At 39.0% G+C, this 23,723-nt stretch overlaps 2 protein-coding genes across 2 annotated transcripts in view; both read right to left on the bottom strand.

Moving 5' to 3' along the window:
- Window positions 1-1,673: 1,673 nt before the first annotated feature.
- lim2.3 (lens intrinsic membrane protein 2.3) lies at window positions 1,674-6,005 on the bottom strand. The gene is made up of 5 exons (XM_089012932.1): window positions 5,933-6,005; window positions 4,931-5,106; window positions 3,728-3,877; window positions 1,899-2,033; window positions 1,674-1,821 (listed from the first exon to the last, which is right to left on the bottom strand). The coding sequence occupies exons 2-5, from the start codon at window positions 5,103-5,105 to the stop codon at window positions 1,760-1,762; spliced, it is 522 nt and encodes a 173-aa protein (XP_088869058.1). The 5' UTR covers window position 5,106; window positions 5,933-6,005; the 3' UTR covers window positions 1,674-1,759.
- A 1,673-nt stretch (window positions 6,006-7,678) lies between these two features.
- The window catches only part of LOC148888644 (roundabout homolog 2), a 64,856-nt gene continuing 48,811 nt past the window's right edge, over window positions 7,679-23,723 (bottom strand). Inside the window, exons 15-25 of the mRNA XM_089013763.1 lie at window positions 21,754-21,931; window positions 20,670-20,894; window positions 18,480-18,522; window positions 17,575-17,711; window positions 17,201-17,482; window positions 15,423-15,558; window positions 12,226-12,509; window positions 12,009-12,125; window positions 10,380-10,508; window positions 10,114-10,205; window positions 7,679-9,176 (exon numbers count right to left, since the gene is read on the bottom strand). Coding sequence (XP_088869889.1) covers window positions 9,165-9,176; window positions 10,114-10,205; window positions 10,380-10,508; window positions 12,009-12,125; window positions 12,226-12,509; window positions 15,423-15,558; window positions 17,201-17,482; window positions 17,575-17,711; window positions 18,480-18,522; window positions 20,670-20,894; window positions 21,754-21,931 — 1,635 coding nt within the window. The 3' untranslated portion in view covers window positions 7,679-9,164. The remainder of the gene's footprint in view (window positions 9,177-10,113; window positions 10,206-10,379; window positions 10,509-12,008; window positions 12,126-12,225; window positions 12,510-15,422; window positions 15,559-17,200; window positions 17,483-17,574; window positions 17,712-18,479; window positions 18,523-20,669; window positions 20,895-21,753; window positions 21,932-23,723) is intronic.

Genomic DNA, 23,723 nt, shown 5'->3' on the forward strand with positions numbered 1-23,723 from the left:
TACACTTTTTTTAACGCTCACATTATATTAACACGCACTACAGAGTCGCAAGTATAAAATCCTCCGGATTTATGATTGCTGAAACTTAACGCGAATTAAAACTTAATGTAAAATGTGTGCATTGCTACCTAATTTTGATGGAAAAACTGATGACTTCATCTTCGTGCCATTTTAAAATTGGAGTTACGTTAATTGGAGATTAGAAGCTTCGACATTTTACAAAACAAAATGGAGAGGGGCGGCAACCTCTGACTACGTCATAAATTTCGAGCGGAAAATTTAACCCTCAAAACGGTTCTAAAATATCCCAATCGGATAGAAAATATATTGTTTCTCTTTATAGGTATGTTTATAACACCCCAGAAACAGTTGTTGCTGATGTCACCCATTATTTGACTGTTTTGTGTATTTTTACATATGTGTAAGAATGACTCGCAACACAACGTGATTTTTTTTCCAAAACAATATAAAGGTTAATAAAGTGTACATGTACGTGTGTGGCGCAGTCAAACGTTATAGTTTTTGAGTAATATAGAAAATACATGTCGTGTGAAGTAGTTTAAAAAGACTATTCCGAGCCATTGAGTGCACGTGTGTGCAAATTAACGTGAAATTAATTCCAAGAGGAAACCGCCCGTCAAAACGCCGAAGGAGGCCGTGGCTGTATGCTAATTTTGTGTACAGAATGAACCGAGAATATCATCAGGAACGCCCACGTTTGATGTCCTCGTGTCATTTTTGGTAAGTTATAACGATCTCTACCGAGAAACGTTATGTTCGTGTGGTCAGGAATTTTTGAATAATGGCAAGAAGTGTAACTATTGCTAGCTCGCCTGTAAGTTGTAGTCGCTAAAGGTAATTTCGCGATGTGCTTCCGTGCACGGTCGTTCAAAGTCACTCAATTCGTTAGCATGACTGATATTTATTTTTGCAGTTTCCCTTTGGGAATTCTAAAATACCCCAGCAAAGCGTTTCTCTGCTAATGTTTTATTTATGTGACGATTAACCTGTTTCCGCACCTTTTCGCGAAATCACATGTTGGTATGTTATGCGCCCTGGTTTGGTTAAAATGTGTTTTCTCTATCAGTTTTTATATAGTTTGAAACGGTGAAATATCCTTTTTATCGTTTTCAATTTGATTATTACCAGTGCAGTGATACCTCAATTTACGAAATCAATTTGTTCTGGAAGAAATTTCTGAAATTGATTTTTTTTTAAGGGGTGGGGTTCATTTTCCATGTAAAGACCGGAATCCGTCCAAACTCCCACCCAACCCTCAAAAAAAAAAAACATTTTCGCAGGCAAAATATTGAACAAATACATATTATGATTACATTCTTGCAGTGGAGTGCAGTCTAGGCTTTCCAAAATGTTTCTCTGCTAGCCCCATCACCATCAGACGCACAGACCGACATTTACAACAAACAATCATTAGTTTATTATTCAATATATGATTTTTGGGGATAATTTCGATGCCAATTGGCTTTCAATACTAATAATACATTTCATTAATAAGCGCCTTTCAAAACTCTCAAGGACACTTTACAGTGTTGCTATTTAATTTGTCACGATTTAAAGGGTGTTATACAAACACTATTTACTTTCCTTTTACAAGCAATCCATAAAAAGAAATAACAGTTAACTTGAAAACAACAACATGGCAACCAATCAGATGCACTCAATGGTTTATTGACCTTGCTAATAAGTATTCATGAGGCTTGAAGAAGAAATGAAGTTGACAATTGGCATCTCGATGATATTAGCGCGAGTTTGAATTCCGTGGGCATTCGTGCATGCGGTAGGCGCACATGTAGAAGATACCTGCGATGAGCAACAAGGACTTCTGAAAACTGCGAATGCGTGTCATGATGATGATATTGAGAAAAAAAGAGAAGTACCTGAGAAGAAGGTGAGCACCACAGCCACCCAGCCCATGATGTAGGACCAGGAGAAACGCCAATTCCCATAGCGTTTACCGTAATAGTTGACCGTCACGCCCGTGTACACGGCCATGGCCAGCAGCACGAAGAAACCTAAGTGCATACAAATTAAGACCAAAAATACCAAAAAAAAAAACGGATGTAGGGCAGATGTTTTTAAATACAGTGGTACCTTGGCTTACGAACTTAATTGGTTCCCAGACAGAGTGTGTAAGGCGAAAAGTGTGTATCCCCAAAATTTATTTCCCATAGAAAACCATTGAAATGAGAATAATCCGTTACCAGGTCCCCAAAAAACGTAATTTTCTACTGTCCTATTTTCTAAGTCTTAAAACTACGCAAAATATACCTTATTTTTTGTATAATAAATGTGCTATTGTATTTTAATTAAAGAAATAAACTGGACTGTATAATAAAGTGGTTTTATTTATCTTTGTGATGGTCGTTGATGGCTTGATGGAATGGAGTGGCCGGTTTCATCAGTATTAAACACTTGATGAGGAATGTAGCCTTCTTCTTTCACCATCTTGAGGAATGATCCTTTGTAGGTGCTTTCTCTGCGATAATTTTACCTTGTTCCTCATCAATTGTGTTCTGTTTAGCTGGGTTGATAGCTTTTTGCATCTAGTGTACAGATGGCTTGTGCGGTTTATTTGTGGAGCCTGAGTGATGGGAATTTTAACCTTGCAGTCTACACTCTGCCTTTGAACTATCAAAGTTGAAAGTCCAAATTTCACCTATCTATCCATTTTCTCACTCTCTGTCGTCTGCCTGTCTCTTTAATGTTTATCCCACCTCCGCTCACTGCTGCCTTCTTGACCAATCACGTGGCTTTAACCGAAGACTGGGGGCGGGGAATAGAGGACAAAAACAGTCGGATGCCATTTTCTTGTTAGGAGAACGGGCTCGTTCGCGAACGACACAACACTCATTGTGGCGCTCCGTGTGTATCCCGAAAAATAGTTCGTATGCCAAGGTAATATTTTCATAAATATAACCGAAAAGTTCGTAAACCAAGGGATTCGTAAACCGAGGTATCACTGTACCGTATTTTCCGCTGTATAAGGTGAAATGGACTATAAGGCGCACCCACAATGAATGGTGTATTTTCAAACTTTTTCCATATATAAGGCCCACTGGACTATAAGGCGCACCTTTAATCAATGAAAAATGTTTTCCGAATATTATATATACTGTAAATAGATACATTTTTCCAAATATAAGACACACCACATTATAAGGTGCACTACTTTTACAGGGAGAAATTGAGTCGTTGACTACTGACAGTACGTGCGAGACTTGTTGTGGCTCAATATTACTTCACATACAAGACACACCTGCGTATAAGGCGCTGGGTCATCTTTGGCTTTTGGTTGCGCCTTATACACCGGAAAATACGCTACCTATTTTTTAATTAGGAAACATTTAGCATTTTTTTTCTCTCTCACTCAAAATTGTGAACATTTATTTTGAAAGCTGTATTTTTAACAAAAAATAATATTTTGAGACTCAACTTGTTTTGGTGAGATACTTTTTTTTTGATATCTTGACAAATAATCATAAAAAAAAGTGTCATTGAGAGTTTTGAAAGGCGCTTATAAATAAACTATTATTATTATTATTAAAAAATTGCTTTTCTGGGGGGGAAAATGAATCAAAATGTTTTGAGAAAAACATGCATTTTATCCACAATGATATTAATTAATTAATCCAAGAAATGAAGAACACGACTAAAGGACAAACATTGACACTTGGATGGAATGCAGGAGTGCAGTTTTGGCGCTCACAGGAAATGAAGAAGAGGATGCCAGCAGCAAAGGTCTTATCGAAACCATCAAAGGAGGAGTAGTGGATGAAGGCCATGACACCGATGACGATACCGATGAAGCACGCCAGCAAGGACAGGATCATGAAAGCCCGCGTGGCGTCCCAGTATGCTGCAGACCGAAACGTAAACACTTTACACAAATTCACCAGTAAACAAAGCTTCACACGACTAAAATTATTTGGGGATGGACCATTTCAAAATGGAGTCTCTCTCACACACACATACACAAAGTCCAAGATGGCGCCTGAGTAGACAAGTGCTCTCAAGTTGATTTTTTTGTTGTTGTTTATTAATTTTTTGGTCACTATGAGCTGTTGTGCGTCATATGGAACAAATACAGATTGTTTTTCAGCTTTTCATTCATCAAGATGGAGACTCTGCTGAGCCATTGCTCCTTTTTTGGCAGCACGAATATGCCAGCACTGTTTTTGATTGGGAGGAATGTCAGTGCCATTTGAGTGTCATCGCTTGACAGCTCCGGGGCGATTGTGCTTTTTTTTGCGCCTTTAATGGTCAGCATTTTCACAGGTCCGCTATGTTTAGCGAAAAGGTCGGAGCGTTGTTGCGTATGTGGAACTGTCGCAGCTTGGAATTGAAGCGGATTTAGGTGGGACAGGAGATGTGAGATAATCTCTTCTCGTCAATGGATGCTCCATTTTTTTTGTTTTCAACATTTAGCTTGTAGTAGACGTGCACATTTCAACATGAAGTCCCTGATCCATTGGTGAAAATGATGCTTTGATCTTCCTCCTTCATCGAGACCTGCTTCATACAACAAAGAGGGTGCAGAAAGTTCTTAAGATTTAAAGATTGTGTCTTTTGTGTTGTGTCACATTATTTAGTTTTTGTTGTTGTTTTTGCCTTCAAGATGGCGCCACGAAAGTGGCTATGTTCAGCGAAAAGGTCGGAGCGTTGATGCGTATGTGGAACTGTCGCAGCTTGGAATTGAAGCGGATTTACGTGAGATGTGAGACAGTCTCTTTTCGTCAATGCATGCTACAGCTTCATGTTTGCTTTCAACATTTAGCTTGTAGTAGACATGCACATTTCAACATGACGTCCCTGCTCCACTGGTGAAAAGGATGCTTTGATACTCTCCGAATTCATCTCGAACTACTTCATACATCATGTTATATGTGTTACATATATGTTTTGGTCTTACCAATGCTATCCGTGTGTGTCATGCATTTGCCGGGCACACAGTAGCGCCACAGGCCTTGATGCATGTAGTTGCTGGAGTGGCGGTATTGCATCCAATAGTCGGTTGCCGTAGAGACGATCAAAAGGATGTTGCCTACTCCGGCGCAGAACAAGCCGCCTCCCATGAAGCTGTACATACTGACAACCCCCCCCCCCCCCCCCCCCCAAACACACACATGAGTTCATGAGTAGGTGGATGGTAGTCGTTTATGAGCTGAAACAAAAGTAGTATAAATAATTTTAAATAAATGAATAACAAATAAATAACTTAAAAAAACACATTGAGAAGAAATTAACTCATTCGCTGCCATTTCCGAACTTATTCAGGAATTAAAAATATGACAGAGCGCCATTCCCAAATGTGTTCAGGTTTTGTTTTTTCTTGCTAGAGTGCCAATAAAGTGCTGGACAGACCTCTGGCTGTTTTTTCTCTTTCACAAGGGGGCAGCATTTCCCTTTTTCCACCTTAACGCTTTATTCCAGCTTCAGCTATTGTTAAAGCGCTATATAAACCAATATGAATGTATTGTATTGTATTTTGGACATCCGCCCTCATTTCAAGCTTATATAACTTCTGACCCATATAATTTAGGGATTAACTCTTTTTTTTCTGGTGAAAGAGAGTCTACGTTTTTTTACGCTGCATTGAATGTTTATGTAGTCCTAAAACTCAATATTCTGTAGGTCCTGGAATTTGAGTGACAATGACAAAAACCCTGTCACTGGAGTGCACGCATTTTTGCACATTGTCTGGCAGATAATGAGTTAATGAACAACTACATAAAATGTCTTTAAAATGTGTATCATTATGAACAATGAATGGGAAGGGAAAAATGTAATGTTTAGATAAAAATGACAAAAGTTATTTTCCCAATGTTTTCGAAAACTGCCCCTTCCCAAAATTCCAGACTAAGACTGAATCCGAAACTATTATGACAAAGATTTGATGCTAAGATTTTCTCACCTGGCCGGCGTGCTTTCTTTTCCCAAAGCAAAGTGGAAGCGCCTCTATGATGAGTCCACGCGCATGTAGACCAAGTGTCATGAAAGTTTTGTTTGCCGCAGGGAAACGGCGAATCGTGAGAGTGCGACCAATCACGGGGCATCACTCTCGCGTGCTGCTTTGTTGTTTGTTGGACGGAATCTGCTGAAAACACAAAACCGTAAAAGGCCCAAAGTGATGACTGTGCACTTTCCTTTCAAAATGCTGAAAATGCTACCAAAACTTGAAAGGACAATTGTTAGCCAGTCAACCGAACCTATTGAGCGCTAACTTTGACTTTTTAGCGCCACAAACCTTTGCCATTGCTTATTTAATGTATTAACTTTGGGCTTGGAGTTCAGGTTAGGGTTTAAAGTCAGGTTTAGGATTTCAAATTTGGGATGTCATTTTTGGATTCCAAGTTACGGTTGATTCAGAGTTGCCGAAATCATCAGTTTCATCGTAGGTTTTGGAACTCGGATTAGCGTAGAGTGAACACTGCCGCGAATGGCTGCTGCTGCTCACCCGCACAAAAACATTACATGACTGTGAAGTGTGCTTGAGTTTTGAAAGGCGCTTATAAATGAAATGTATTATTATTATTATTATTATTATTATTATTATTAAAAGGGGGGTTTGAACTATGGTTAAGGTTTCAAGGCAGGGCTTTACATTGGGGTTGGGTTTTCAAAGTGGCGTTTTACAGCAATTTCGGTTATAATGTTGTATATTAAACCAAGTGTAGGGCTTCAAAGTAGCATTTTAGGCTACGTTATGGTTTTAAAGTAGGATGTTAAACTCAAGTTGTTTCAAAATCGAGTTTAAAACTTGGGTTAGGGTTTCAAAGTAGGATGTTGAACTCAAGTTAGCATTTTCAAAATAGAGTTTAAAACTTAGATTAGAGTTTTAAAGTAGGTGTTTTTATTTGAGTTAATGTTTGAGGGCAGGGTTTGACTATACATGTACGCAGTTTTCAACTAGGGCCCGGGTTTAACAATAGGATGAGGGTTTTAAAGTAGTGTGCGAAAATAAGCCGAGGGTTTCAAAGTAGAGCTTCAAAATAGGTTCGTAAGTATGGGTTTTGTATTAGGGTTGAGTTTCAAAATTAGGGTAGTTTAGTTATAATAGTTTGGGTTTAGCGACGACGACGAGTTGGGGTACCAATATATGTCCACATGGGGACGCTGTAATCGCCTTCAAAAAGTTGTCTCGGTTCACAGCTGTTTTGATATGCTACTTGCTACTAGTGTGCGAAAATAAGCCGAGGGTTTCAAAGTAGAGCTTCAAAATAGGTTCGTAAGTATGGGTTTTGTATTAGGGTTGAATTTCAAAATTAGGGTTGTTTAGTTAACAGTTTGGGTTTAGCGACGACGACGACGAGTTGGAGTACCGATATATGTCCACATGGGGACGCTGTAATCGCCTTCAAAAAGTTGTATCGGTTCACAGCTGTTTTGATTTGCAACTTTACATTCATTCCTTCAACCCCATTGTTTTTTTTTTTTCGAACCAGACTGAGCGTTGGTGATCAAGTAAAGCAACGGACACTGTCAGATATCACTCAAGGTATGAATCTTAAACCATCTTAATTTACTCCAAAACACACTTTGTCAGTATGACTCGATTGTTGGGATTACATCCAAATTGGGACAATTGTAACCTTTGTATATGAAATGTATCGCTTGTCAAACGGTCCTGGAACATTTTTTTTGACACACCAATACAATCACACAGAATTTTGAAAATGGACTTTATTAAAAAATAATGAATGGATCAAAGCCAGTGGCGATGCACAGGGGTGTCACTGAACAGTGCAGTATTCACATACACATCAAGAAGTATACACATGCACTGACACTTTATGATTCAAATATTCTATTCACATCATTTTCTCAGCGATACATTCAAAAATCTTTTCTTCGAGGTCCAAAACTACTTTCACAAACGTCGCTGTAGCTGATATAAGAAAAATGGGCGCAAATGCATTCACACAAAATACGGGCAAAGTTTTAATAAGATGAAATACAAACAACCACAAGTAAGGGCCTTCCAAATCCACTTTATTGTCAGCTTGCATCCTTATCAAAGCAACAATAAACTATTTGTATTATTTTAAGGATAAGTATGTTTTTTTTTGGTCAAGTTAAAATGGAATTGCTGTGTAAAATTGTTTATGCGTTCATTTTATTGAATAACCTTGGAATAATATTTATTAAACACAATTTATTTAACATTTGCTGCTAATATATTATTTTATTGCCCATGAATCAGTAAAACGAGTTGCTAGAAATTTCAACTTTATTCCTTATGCTTATTCATTTCAAATTGTGCTTATTGTCTTATAAAAGATCCACATCTTAAATATTATATGAATGAACAAAGAATGCATTGAATACTGAAATATGAAAAATATCATTTATTTATTTCATAAAGTGTTTTATACAGTTGGAAACTCTTTGCATAAAATTACGCTATTATACTGTTGGCAATAGAAAATATGTAATGATTTGAAATTTAAAATATAATTGAAAAATAACTGCTTGCTTCACAAACGGTGTTAAACTTTATATTAAAAAATGGACTGATGCATTGAAGTGTTGTCAAATTAACCAATACAAAAATATATATGAAATGTCTTACATAAACAGAACTATGTGTTACGATATGAGTTTAGAATACCAGTTTATTTTACAACCATTATTGATTCATTTTCATTGTGCTCAACGTGTGGTACAATTCCTATTTGAACCACTAGTGGTAGCTGTTGCATGCCAATGGTTTGATAGTGTTGCTCACATGGTCAAGTGAGAAGTGTGTGTGCACGCGCGTGCGTCTGTTTGTCTGTTTGTGTCTGTCTGTGCGTGTTTTAATAGCAGCAAAGAATTACAAAAGCAAGTACCTCTTACACAGCACACCGTCATTGTTGTGGCCTCCTGACCTTAGCACACAGTCAATGCAAACATTAAACACACAGATGCACGTCTGTCACAATACACGTGCACAATTTAATGGTGACTATGGATTTGCATGAATATGTACACTTGATTTTTATTTCAATACTCCAAGATGACAAAAACACTGTAGGAATTGTGAAGAGGTCCCATGGATTGAGTTTGGACAGTTTTACGGACAGCTTGGATGTGAAGTCTTATTTTTTTTCACACTTTTATGAAGGGAAGTGGCTCACTAAAACGGAAATTGAGAAGATGTCGGCTCACATAAGGTTCTGGAAGGAAACAAAAATAGCACAGTTAGCAATGCTAACATGTGATGAGTGGCTATGCAATGGTTTGGAGTGTATTTGTTCCATATTATGAATCATTGATGTACTTAAGAAGACATTTATGTCTGAGTTTTGATGGGGTTTGGACCGGATTAGGGCATATACATGGAAAATTTATATATTATGAATGATTTTTTTTTCCAGAACCAATTAACTTATTCACTGCCAGATATGTGCAAAAATGTGTCCACTCCAGTGTCAGGGTTTTTGTCATTGTCACTCAAATTCCAGGACATACAGATTAGTGTGGTTTTAGGACTACATCAACATTCAATGCAACGTAAGAAACCTCAGATTCTCTACTTTCATCAGAAAAAGAGTTATTTCCTAAATTATAATAGTCTGGAGTTATGTGAGCTTGAAATGAGGGCGGCTGGCCAAAATACAATGCAATACATACATATTGGTTTATATAGCTCTTATAGCTGGAACAAAGCGCTAACATGGAAAAAAGGAAATGATGCCCCCTTGTGGAAAGGAAAACATTGCCAGAGGTCTGGCCAGTGCTTTATCGGCATCCAAGCAAGAAAAAACAAAATCGAACTAATTCGGGAATGGCGCTCTGCGTCAGATTTGCAATTCCCGAATACATTTGTGAATTGCAGTGAATGAGTTAATTTCGGAATTAGAGGTACCGCTGTATTTGTACATAAAAACCATTTTTATCATATTTGTTCCTGTTTTTTTCCTGGAAATAAATGTGCATTATAATTTTGGTTGTTACATGTGTGTTTAAGCATAACAATAATGCAATAAGATGACCACACTTGGATTTGCCAACTGAGTAATAATAATAATAATAATAATAATACATAATAATACATTTTAAGCGCCTTTCAAATTGTGTGTATGTCTAGCTACTAGATGGTTCTCTCAATACCTGTCCAGAAACTGGGGATTGTGTAAAGACGCCGATCAGCGACCCATAGCCTGACATCTGGTTGGACGACCCATACTGGATTACATTCTCATCTGTAAATGACAAGCGGATCACATAATTGTATTTCAACATATATATATATACAGTATATAGGTCAAACACTAAATCCGAAGTGATGGTACAAGTCCCCTTTGCTGATATGTGGATTTACACGTCCATCACATTAAATGTCATCCAGCTGTTGTGTTATCTTTACATTCACCTACCCTGTGATGACCATTTTGTGGCTGCTCTCGGGTGGAGGGAGACATGGTTGTCACTTGTGAGGGTCACAACATCAGCAAGAGGCAGCAGGGAGTTCTCAGGAGGTGGAGGGGATGGAGGAGGGGGCAGCTCTGTGGCCATGCGGGAAATAAACACTCATATTAGGGGGGGGGGGGAATAGGACTAAAGGTTAGACCACTCGAGGCAGATGGCACAGATGCCTTTAAATATCATCTACGTTAGGCATACGATGTGTAATGTATCTGTTGTATATTTATTTTTCATAAATGCACTTCAGACGCTTTAATCTCATCTGGTTCATTCGATAATGTTTATTTTCATTATATTGTATGTAATTTCATTCTCAGAGTGGATTTTAAAACACATTAAGAGGATGAACATGTCAACACATTAACTTGGCAAAATAAAATAAACTGCAGCGTGTCGACCTCACAGTGCAGTTACCTTTTTAGGAAAGTGCAACATCTTTAGAAAGATGTGGAAAAGTGCGACAGTAATACAGTAAAGTCTCGTTATATCGATATCGGTTATATCGATAGTACTTCTTATTACGATACTATTTCTATGAACGCAACGAGAAAATTACATGCGCGCAGGGTCGGATATATCGATAGTCCCGGTTATATCGATATTTTTTCGGACTCCCGAGAATATCGAAATAACAAGACTTTACTGTAGTTTGAATATTGTGAATTACTATGCTGTTAAGATAAAACAAAAATAGTGAACATGACTGTTTAAAGTGAATTCAGAGATTGTTTTCAAACACTTCAGTTATGCAAAGTTTAAGAAAAAAAACTGCTGATTTTGTAAATTCAAAATTCATCCAAGTGTCTTAGTTACATCTAAAAACTAACGGATGATCCTGATTTTTCTCTGTGGAGACTGAGGAGAATTGAGGAAACTGTTAGCTAGCAAACTAGCTCGCAAGTGAGCTCACGAACTAGATGGCGAGCAAGGTAGTGATCTAGGTAGCGAACTAGGTAGCGAGCTAGCAAGCGAACTAGCTAGCGAACTAGCTAGCGAACTAGCTAGCGAACTAGCTGGCGGCTACTGCCTCGCGTTTTAGGTCACGGAATGCTCAGCGACATCTCAGTGACACGTATACCAGCCACTGGAGGCTTGAAGCAAATATATTTTGACTGTTTAAACATACCCTCAACCATATTTGAAACACATATTGAGGGACAGTCACTGCATATAAGTGCAGCAGATGTTTATGTTTAATTTTGTTCGTTTTGATTGTGCGATGATTGCCACCCTATCCTGATGTCATTTCAGTGACACGTAAGGTCTGTGTGGTTTCAATGTGTAGAGCAGATACGTCAAGGCAGAGAATAGTTTCAGTTCTCACCATTTTAACGCCTTGCTTTGAACAGGGTTGTTAACAACACTCTTTTCTGTAGTGTGTCACAATGAAAAGGCTATTTTATGTTTGGTGTATGGAGATTTTTTTTTTAAAGAAATCTACATTGACCTATTCAACATTGTCATAAGGCTCTTCCTCATTATTGTAGTGTTTCATGTTTTTACTTAATTTGATACATTGCCCTACATTTCAGTGTCATGGGGGTATGAAAGGACATATTTTGCTACAGGAATCCTGATACCTGCATGGCTAAGTGGCTCCCGCCTGAGTATTCCATCCTTTAGGGATTTCTTCTTGTTCTTGCATCTATGCGCCAGAGCCGCAGGGCTCAAATCACCGACTGTGGCATGAGATTGTCCTGACAAGGAAGTGTGGTTATCAGCCTTGAGGATCCAAAACAACTTGAAAAATAAATGGGATCTGATTTTTGGTTCACATAAGGCCTTGTTTCTACTGACCTTTGGAGAAGCCATTACCCCTCAAGGTTTCTGCCCAGCGACTGCTACCGAGTTGTACCTCAGCAGTTTTGGCGAACAGATCCGGGTTGGACTGGGAAAAGTAGGAGTGCTGAATAGCTAGCAGGTCTACGTGCTGCGTATGGGGTGTCTCGCTGGGGTTTGATGGGTCCCGCAGAGGGGAGGACGTAGCAGAGTGGAATGACTGGAGGGTGGCGGGAGGTTCGTCCATCAAGTAGGTTCTGGCGGGCAGAGGAGGACACCAGTCGTCTTCTTCCTCCCCGGAGCTACAAGATAGATCCGTGAGGATGAGACACTGCAGTACAAGTGGTTGTCTTAAAGGCAAGGGCATCTCACAATTCCTTTTCCTGCTTTATTGTTTATTCATTCAAGCAGAAACATTACAATAGATTAAATAGAAGTATGCTAAGAAACTGCTTTGCAAACGATTTCATGTACCATATTTTGCGGTGTATAAGGCACACCCAAAAGCATTGATTTTCTTCAAAAGATGACCCTTCGCCTTATGCGTCGGTGCGCCTTATATGTGAAGTAATATTGAGCCTCAACACGTCTTGCAACTAATCTCAGCAGCCACGACTCTATTTTCCCCTGTAGAAGAAGTCGTGCATCACCTAGTCTCTACTGTATCACCTTATAATGTGGTGTGCCTTATAAATGGATAATTTATGTTTGGAAAACGTTTTTTTTTCCTCATAATTTGAAGGTGCACCTTATACTATAGTGCCCGGAGAATACGGTACTTCACTGGTACAGAATGTTGATGGACAAACTAGGGCCCACATTGTATTCCGCGAGGATTAGCATATGGTAGGCTAGGTGGGTAAATGTATTTATTTATTTATCTAGTTATTTTGTTTGTTTGTTTATTTAATGGTGACGTTTTCCCCCTACCTTACTGGTCCATCAGTTACATAGTCCACCTTTTTAAAACCCATATTGAGGTACAATGTCTACACATTAAACCCTTCACATGCATGGCCCATCCTCTGAAAACAGTACATTTCCACCTCATCCATATATTCCGCTGCCTTAGTTCACATTGAAGTAAAACAAAGTAATGTATTATTTTTCAAGTAAAACACTCTATAATGTTGTATTGATAACCACAGGTGGGCAACAACTGTTTTATGGAAGGATATGACTCAATCAAAAAGCAGTTTTTCAGAAAAATCATTTCCATTAGAGTAATAAAAGTCCTCAATGGGTTCATGCAAGGGGGTGAATTCCCTTCTTTGTTTATTTTTATTCAGAAAACAAATGTCAAATAAAAAAAATCACATTGGCAAATGCAGATGTTGTAATATCAAATTAATAAAAAAGCGTAATATAAAAATATACAAATATAAAAAATACTACTAAAGGAAAATTGTGTTCCAAGAAATCCAAGTTATATCACATGAACCTGTGCTTTATAGCCATTGTTTTTTTAATAATGTTTTCACCATGTGAGGTAGAAGTAACTAACTAAATACAGTATCTATCACGCGGCAGTTTTCAAACAGCATTTCCTTAGATTTGCTTTTCATTTCAAAGTACCAGGAGGTCTTTGGTGACTAACATTGTCAGAGCCACCCTGCCATGCCACGTTGTTCTGTCTTGAATCCAACCTGTCAAAGGGGATTATTTGTGAAAAACACAAATAAGAAGCGACACAAAAACACTCTGGGAACCACACAGCGCCGCCTGCAGAGACACCCCCTTGCATGTTCATTTGCTCAATCCACACTCGCTCAAAAGTTTGCTTTGAATAAGATAGTCAAGCAACTGCTGCAATCTTAGCTCATTCACTGCCATTCCTGAAATTATCCGGGAATTGGAAGTATGACTTATCGAGCCCTTCCCGAATTTGTTCGGGTTTTGTTTTTTCTTGCTGGGGGTGCCGATAAAGTGCTGGCCAGACCTCTGGCAATGGTTTTTCACTTCCTCGACGGGGCAGCGTTTCCCTTTTTTCAATGTTAACGCTCTGTTTCAGCCTCAGCTGTAAAAGCGCTCTATCAATCAATATGTATGTATTGCATTATGTTTGACCGCTGCTCTCATTTCATGCTCTGATAACTCCAGACCCATATCATTTAAGAAATAACTAGTTTTTTTCTGATGAAAGAAGATAGTCTAAGGTTTTTTACGTTGCATTGAATGTTTATGTAGTCCGAAAACTCAATACGATGTGGGTCCTGGAATTTGAGTAACAATGACAAAAACCCTGGCACTGGAGTGGACACATTTTTTTGCACATTGTCTGGCAGTGAATGAGTTAAATCTCAGAATCAACTTAGTTGAATCAGCTCTTTTATTATTGCACGTCTGGCAATGAACGAGATAAACAAAACTCCACCCCACCCAACCCCGCATACACACAAATCATGCTATTGAGAAGCTACCTTTTTTTCTACTTCTTTCTTACCTTTCCTCTTCCTTTCATAACTTTGCTGCTGTGAAATGTAAATGTATCCACTGCGAGACTAATAGAGGTAACTTCAATCCAAAGGAGAGGAACAAAAATAACACAGACTAAACTACAGTGATGTAAGCAGAGTGTGGATTTAAAAAAAACTGTCAATAACATTTTTGGATGGGGGGGCAATAAGGTAAATTTAGATTATTCCCCCCCCCCCCCCCCTTAGCACACCTGATGATGATCTCACAGGGCAACCAGGTGAGGGATCACTTCACCGCACTCTGTATTGCTATCAAAGTCAAGGCCCGGGGGCAACATCTGGCCCACCACACCGTTTTGTTCGGCCCGCGAAAGCAAATCTAACTTGTGAAATGTCATGGTGCTTGTTAAAGTCCCAACCAAAATGTAACATTTTGCCATATCAACAGTCATTATTTTTTACTTCAAATTTCAAAACTAGTCATTCATCAATTTGTTGTGCGCTCTATATGTACTATAAGGAGTGGTTGAAATCTTCTAATGGCCCCAAAGAGGAAACCGGAGCTCCAATGTGGCCCGCGGCAAAAAATGACTTTGACACCCCTGCTGTACGGCATATAGATAGATTCCCAAACAACTATCATCACTTGAAAATGACTCTGGAGGTTCACCCAGATTCCCAGGTCATGTCATTAACAGCAATACTCATTTTATATTAGTTCTAATGCAAATCAGCCAATCTGTTCCTGCATGTCCTTGTCTTTTCAAGAAGGAAGCGGAAGGTTGATCGCCATCTTACCTGGGCTGGTCCCCGCCCTCCACCTCTGGGCAGTGTCCGTTCTTGTTGGCAGGAAGAGGAAGAGACAGCACGTCCACCCAGGTGAGCGGCGCTGGCGCGCACACTGACCCGCTTGATCTCTGCTTGACCAGTTTCTCTGTCAAAAGTATCATCACAACATGCTTGAATGACCACTTCAGTCCGCTTGCTCAATTTATTCGTGCATGAAGAACACACTTCTCTTTCTGACATTTTTTTTCTTTCCAGCTTCAAGGACATCAAGTGTCTTATTAAACGGAGGAAGGCGTGATTGTCCAGCTATAGTGAGGTCAGTGTGAATCATTGCTATTTTCTTTCGATTTTTATGACTTTCAATGTTGATTTAATTTTACCTTTTGACAAGAACCGTATTTTCTGGTATATAAAGTATACCAAAAAGCCTTGATTTTCTTGACAAGATGACCCTGCGCCTTATCCGTAGGTGTGCCTTATATGTGAAGTCATATTGAGCTACAGCAGGTCTCGCAACTACTGTCAGCAACCACCGATTCCATTTCCCCGCTGTACAAGAAATAATGTGTAACCCCAGTCACTACTGTAGCACCTTATAATGTGGTGTGCCATATATTTGGAAAACGTCTATATATTTATATATTATATTTGGAAAATATTTTTCATTCATTGAAGGTGCGCCTTATACTCCAGTGTGCCTTACATGTAATAATAATAATAATACATTTTATTTCTCAGTGCCTTTCAAAACTCTCAAGACCACTTATACATGGGCAAAATTTGAAAATATACCATTCACTGGGGGTGTGCCTTATAATCCGGTGCACCTTATACACCAGAGAATACTAAATAAAATAGGGAAAACCACCATGAATGATGTCACACAATCATATTATTATATATACTGTATTATAGTACGTTTAATTTATAAGCGCCTTTCAAAACTCTCATGGTCACTTTACAGTCACAGGATACGTTTTTCGGTGGGTGAGCAGCGGCCGCCATACTCGTCAGCGTTTACTCAACCCGACAGTAGCTCAAATAGATAGAAAGCTAGCCAGCTAGCTAATAGATAGCAAGCTATCTATTAGCTATCTATATCTAGATAGATAGCATATAGCAAATCGATAGCTAGTTAGATAGCTAGCCAGATAGCTAATAGCTGGCTAGATAGACAGCCAGACAGCCAACAGATAGCCAATAGCAAATAAATAGCAAATAACTAGCTATCTAGGTAGCCAGCTAGATATCCAACTATATAGCCAGCTATATAGACAACTAGATAGCCAACTAGATAACTAGCATATCATGCGCGATGTCAATGCTTCTTTTCCAACAGAAAATCTATCAGGAAATAGTAAACAAAAAAAAATACGTTCAGACTAGTCATTTGTACTTTATTTTTTCAGCTATTTGTGGATACACAAATTGAAAAAAAATGTTTAAAAAACAAACGAAAACCTGTTTGTATTCTTTGCCTGAGACTGCCCTTGTTGAATTGTTTCTTAATAATGTCCATTTTTTTGTTGTATTTCTACTATTTACTCCAGCGTCTAGTTTCAGCTGAGTGTGTTGTTCGAATGCCTTCGAAATAAAATTGAGATGAGTGTTTAGACAAGGAATGGAATTCACTGAAGCAAGGACATCTTATTGTTATGCCTCTAGGGCTTAAAGCTGTTGTTGGCAGAGCGGCTCGCTGGTTGCCAGGACAGCAGATGTTTCACCAATACATTCTGCAACCCTTTTAGCTCTTCATAAATCCAAAAAAAAAATAGCAATCCATTCACCGTTGCTCTTCTTGGTGTAGTGTAGCTTGGCGTATTCCGAGATGGAGTTTCCCGACTGGGCAGTCCACTGGTCCAAGTCCTGCTCCAGAGCCACCAGGCCATTGTTGGACAGTGCCGGGCTGCTGCTATACGGGTCGGGCCCCTGTTTGTAGGAGGCGCTGGAGTAGGTGTCGTCGTAGCTCAGCAGGTCCTCCTCGGGTGCCGCGTTGATGGTGCTATAGATGGGACTGTCGCCGGAAGTCATGTTGCGCTTCTCTGCGTGGTAGTTGGCCATACCAACAGCTGGACACAAATGTGGAACGTTATTCACCACCGACCACCCCCCCCCAAAGAAAAAAAAACATGTTCAAGTGTTCACTCCCACGTTTTCTTACCGTTGTAATATTTCTCAGAGTTTAGTTTGTCAGAACAGCAGTTGATGGAGTCTTTGCTATTATGCATCAGGTTGGGTGCAGGCCACGAGTCGGCCAGCCACGGGAAGTTGCCTATGTTTGATCCCAACATGGCCGGCCTGGAAGAAATACATTTGTGAATCAATATCAAAAAGCAAATCAGGAATCCTCATCACGGTTACGATCGTGGTTGTGTTTTGCATTGGTAGTGAATGTGCGAATGAGATGTGGTATCATTGTGAAGGCAAAATTAGTTGAAATACTACAAATGATCTATTTCAGTTGTTCAACCAAAAAAATAAAACTCATGTTACATAGATAGGTGAAAAAAAAATCTGAATAATCGGGTGCCTCTCTCTATCAAAATTAATTAATAATAATAATAATAATAATAATACATTTTATTTTAAGCGCCTTTCAAAGCACTCAAGGACACTTTACAGTCACACACAAGCATAGATACTATAATAAATAAAATACAATTTCAAATAGAATACAATAAATAAAATACAATTATAAATAGAAACAAGAGATGGAGCTACACGGGATTTGAAGGTGGGAAGAGAATCGATTTTACGGATGTTGGGAGGAAGTGAGTTCCAGAGTTTGGGGTAGAGCAGCTGAAAGCTCTGTCCCCCATCGTGCTGAGACGGGCGGGGGGAGTGGGACACACAGACTCACATTTATTGAAAAAGTGAACATTGGGTTTTTGTTCGGTGCAAACTGAAATGTTCAAAATAAAAATTAAATCATGAAATTGTTATTTTAGTTTTTTTAATCAAACTAACTGAAATAAACAATTTTCTCATCTATTGACATTCATTTGTATACAACAACATGAACATAAAAACAGTCATCAGAGCTTAATTTAAAAGAAATATCTTTACCCTCCATTGATGATTTCAGTTCCTTCACCGTGAGCAAAGCCAACTAAAGCAAGGGGAGGAAGCAGGATGCATTAGTCATATTTTAAAAACATTAAGTTTAAAAAAAAGAACAAGACAGAACATTAAAACAATTGCAGCAGCATTAAATCCGGTGACATTACCATACCAAAAACAATTGTGATGGAAACAATGATTTTTCTTGGTATTTGGATGTGGTGTTTACTGAAGCGTACAATAAAATCCAAACACAGAAAGTCTTTTTATCATCAAACAGATGAGCACAAGTACCAGAGGGCTTGTTCTAAATCTATCTAGCTATCCAGCTATCTCACTATCTAGCTATGTAGCTATCTCGCTAGCTATCTAGCTATCTAGCTATCTCGCTAGCTAACTAGTGAGATAGCTTGTTTGTTTGTTGATTTGTTAGTTAGTTGGTTTGTTTCTTTGTTGGTTTGTTGGTTTGTTAGTTCATTAGTTTGTTTGTTTGTTAGGCCAGCAACAACATGAAGCTTTGAGCATGTCCCAGATGGTCTAATCAAGAACGTTTCCACTAGCTGTTTTGAAGAATATGTGTTACTATGACATATTTTCTTTTGCGGAGGGGATCTTTTGAACAGAAGTGACACCTGAACTCACAGACATCCTTTTGACCTCAAAATAGAAAGTATCAAATTGTCGAGGTTCAACCCAAGTTCACTTTGTCTAGGTTTTAACTGTATTGTTCAAATGACAGTTTTTGTTGTTGTTTTTATTGTATTTTTTCACAGATGGGATTTGTTCCGTGACAGGGTAATTAGTAAAAAAAAAAAAAAACTGTGCGGCAACTGCAACTTTCAGATTCAGGTCTTTTAAAAATATGAAAAAAAATAAATAAAACTTACAAATGTTGCGAAATCTGAGTAAACACAGATTGCATATACTGAATGTAAGCCGGGAAGTTTGTGAAATGCGTAAAATATTTGCTCTCTTGTGGTACAAAAAACAAACAACAACATATCTAAACACAAGAGAGAAAAAAAATTCAATCAATAAATAAACCAGCGTAAAAAACAACAACAACAAAAAGCAAACATGCGCAAATTTGCGGGCCACACTTAGGGACTAAAGTGTTCCAAGATAGAATGCTTTGTTATATGGGAGAATAATGGTGAAAACCCGCAACTTCACACTGGAAAGCCATAGCCAGATATCATAAAAAAACACAAATAAGAAGAAAGAAAACACAAACTACCAAAAAAATTACAGGTATTCAAACAATTCAACTTAACACAAAACCAAAAAAAAAAACACAAAGAGCAAAACACAACAGCAAATTAAAAAAAGAAAACCTCAATTTAATATGAAGGGGATAAAAAGCACACAAAAGCAAAACCCATGGCCAAAGATAATCAAATGTTTTGATTGTTTTTTTTGTTATTTTCAGAATGTCTTTGCAACCTTTCAACAACCAAGCATACATTGTTCACTTTCTTCCATTCACGACACGACTGACTGGAATGATAATTTTGTCATCATTTCAGCAACAATGCTGATTCGCTTCTTCTGCTTGGCGTTGCAGAAAATCTTCTTTGACAAAGGAGTGCGTATTATTACTTTTCTTTGGTAGGAGAAATGTGTTTAGTCCATATCACATAAAAAACAGAAAATGGTGCCTATGCTATTTGCTGAAGCTCGCTGCCAAATGACAACAAAGGTGAAGTCTATTCCGTATAAGTAACGGACTAATTGTGTTGCATATGAGATACAGTGATACTTTGGCTTACGAACTTAATTGGTTCCCAGACAGAGTGTTTAAGGCAAAAAGTGTGTATCCCAAAAATAAATTTCCCACAGGACACCATTAAAATGAGAACAATCTGTTCCCAGGTCCCCATAACACAAATATTTCTACTTTCTAATTTTCTAAGCCTTAAAACTACACAAACTATACCTTAATTTATATATTATTATATATACAGTAAAGTCTCGTTATATCGATATTCAAGGGAGTCCGAAAAAATATCGATATAACCGGGACTATCGATATATCCGACCCTGTTTGCATGTAATTTTCTCCGTGCGTGCATAGAAATAGTATCGATATAACCGGGACTATCGATATATCCGATATCGATATAACGAGACTTTACTGTATATATATATGGTTGTGAATTTCTCCATTGTATGACCAAAGTTTTTTTTTCTTCTTACCGGCTGGTGTGTACGCAAAGGACGTGGTATAGTGGCCCAGCTGTTTCCTCCGGCGGCGATGACAGTAGAACCACCCGCTGAGGCCCATCAGAGCCAGCCAGGCGGCCATACCCAGTCCGGCGATGAAGGCCGGCTGACGGACCACCACGGTGATCTGCTCTGAGATGCTCACGTCGCCACTGGCGCCTTTTCTCACCGCCGTGGAGGTGTAGCCTACCGGTGGAGCTGAAGGATAACGCACATTAGAGTCACGGTCCTACAGTCTGGTTACCAGTCAAGCTCCAGGTTACTGAATTGGAATAAATCCTTTGACAGCTGCATTGAACTAAGCAGTCAGTGTGAACTACAACAATACAATACATATTGATTTATAAAGCGCTTTAACAACAGCTGAAGCTGGAAGAAAGCGCTTAACATGGACAGCTGCCATACACAGGAAATAAGCAGTCACAAAGATAGTAGAAAGCACCAGGGAGTAAAACTAAAATCAAGCCTGAATCATGCGGAGTCAAATACCAAAGAGTACCAAGTGAGCTTTGAGGTGTGTTTTAAAGGGCAGTGAGTTTTTGGTCAGACCTGAGGCGCTGGGAAGGTGTGTGGGGGTGAATGAGCTCAGACAGGTAAGGAGGAGTGGGGCAATTTAAAGATCGCAAAACAAATAATAAGATCTTGAAAAGAACTCTAAAATATATAAGAAGCTAGTGAAGGGATGCCAGAGCAGGAGTTATATGCTCCCTCTTTCGAGTACCAGTCAAGAGGCGGGCAGTAGCAGCAACATAGGGAGTCAGTGAAGGGATGCCAGAGCAGGAGTTATATGCTCCCTCTTTCGGGTACCAGTCAATAGTGAATGACAATTAAAAAAAGAGAAAATAAATGCACATAGCTGAAGAAAACTAATTATTATAATACAAAAACAACATGGATTGTCAATCAATGAATACAATGGTCATAAATACTATAAATAAGCAAATAAAACTATTGATAAGTCAGAAACGTAAAAATGAGAAACACCAATAATTCTGATCAAATTAAATTAACTCCAGTACAAGAGAGGTAATTAGTTGAGCCAACGGGTGTGACTCACTGAGGACAAGATGGACAGGTGAGCTGGGGGTGCCTACGCCCACGCTGGTGACGGCAGCCACGGTGACGGTGTAGCGCACGTCAGGCAGCAAGCCGTTGAGCAGGATGGACACCACGCCTCCGTCCACTGTTCGGTTGACGTGTTTGTGCTGGTCCAAGCTGCTGCTCACGCACCACACCTAGAAAAAAAAATGGTGGCTTGAGAATTGTAAATAGGAAAACAGTACTCTGAGTAATGAGCACACTGTTTGCTAGCAACCACTCATTTCACGACAATGAGGTTAAACACTTAGTGAAAGAAAAATAGATGGTTTGAACGGGGAGTAAAAGAAGCGATTTTTATAAAACAGCAAAACCTTTCAATAAATCACCATGCTGGTGTGAGGTTTAATTTGGATTGTGCTTAGAACACACGTCTGAGATCGTTACCACATAGGCTTAGTTATGCTGATGAGGTGATACCAGAGCTAATAATAAATATAATAATAATACATTTTATTTTTAAGCGCCTTTCAAAGCTCTCAAGGACACTTTACAGTCACAGACAAGCATAGAAAAAAAAACATAAAAAATAGATACAATAATAAATAAAATACAATTATAAATGGGGCAATCAGGCCATTCATCGACCATAATCAGTCAGTACAATAGAAGTAATCAGTGTAGCCTCAGGAAGTGGTGCTCTACTCCCCCCAACCTGAGAGCAGGGACCTATCATAGCAGAGGTCTGGCAGCGCCACCTCTGAACAGTATGGATATATATAGGGCCAGATCTACCAGCAAAATTTTAGTCCGCTGATGAAGCAGGAGTTGTCCATCGATGAAAAGGTTTCTTCATCCGTCATCTGTACTTCTTTGAAGGTGTTGGACGTTTTGCTTCCCATTCAAGAAGCTTCGTCAGCAAACTAGTCTTACTGGTAGTTTAGGCCCTATATATATCCCTACTGTCCAGACATGGCAGTGCCGGACTCTGCTATGATAGGTCCCTGCTCTCAGGTTGGGGGGGGAGCAGAGGACTACTCCCTGCCACTCCACTGACTATTGTTCTCACTAACGACTGGCCTGAATGCCCCACTTCCACCAGTATCACCTCATCAGTATTCCTAATCCTATTTTGCCCAAGTAGGCCTCACCCCACCATATCGGTTTAAAGAAGGATTTAGCTGTTTTATGAAAATCGCTTCTTTTACTCCCCTTTCAAACCATTTTTGTTCTTTCGCTAAGATTTTAACCTCATTGTCTTAAATGAAAAGCGAAACGTCCGACACCTTCAAAGAAGTACAGATGACGGCTGAAGACACCTTTTCATCGATGTTTGTCCAGACGCCATACAATCGGGGAAAAAAAAGAATTATATATGCTAAAAAGTTGTACCCGTATTAACATTTCGAGTCTACGTTTAAACCAGAGGGAGTGTTGGAACAAACATGGCGAGTAGTTTCAGGGGATTAAAAGTGATCCTTGCCTGAGGAAGATCACAATTGCGCTTCTTCTCATTACAAGTATCACTACATTACAGTATTACTTTCATCACTTTGCTGCTGTGAAATGTAAATTTCTCTACTGTGAGACTAATAAAGGCATATCCAATCCAATCACACACAGACATGCACACGGAATCGAAAACAATACAAGTCTGTTCTATGCTTCAATATATTTTTTCTTCTTTTCTTCTCAGAAACGAGGCCTCAAGTCTGAGTCATCAGCGTGGCGCTCTCACTGGGAGAGAGTAGATAATCAGAACGCTGCTTTTTTTATTTAATCAGCGTGCTGAGAGTAGATGACAGGCACAGCGGAGCTGAGAACACGATGACAACAGAGTGTACTGGCAGCAGATAAGAGAACGTGAGTAATCACTCATTTCAAAATGCAAATGTTTAGATACACAGCAAAGGTGGATTTAAAAAAAAAACAAATAAACATTAGCTTCCTTTTCATTCTGCCACGCCCAGATGCTCCCAATGACTTAAA

Source organism: Hippocampus bargibanti, linkage group LG14, assembly GCF_051943395.1.
Source record: "Hippocampus bargibanti isolate YZ-2025 linkage group LG14, ASM5194339v1, whole genome shotgun sequence".
Classification (NCBI taxonomy): Eukaryota; Metazoa; Chordata; class Actinopteri; order Syngnathiformes; family Syngnathidae; genus Hippocampus; species Hippocampus bargibanti.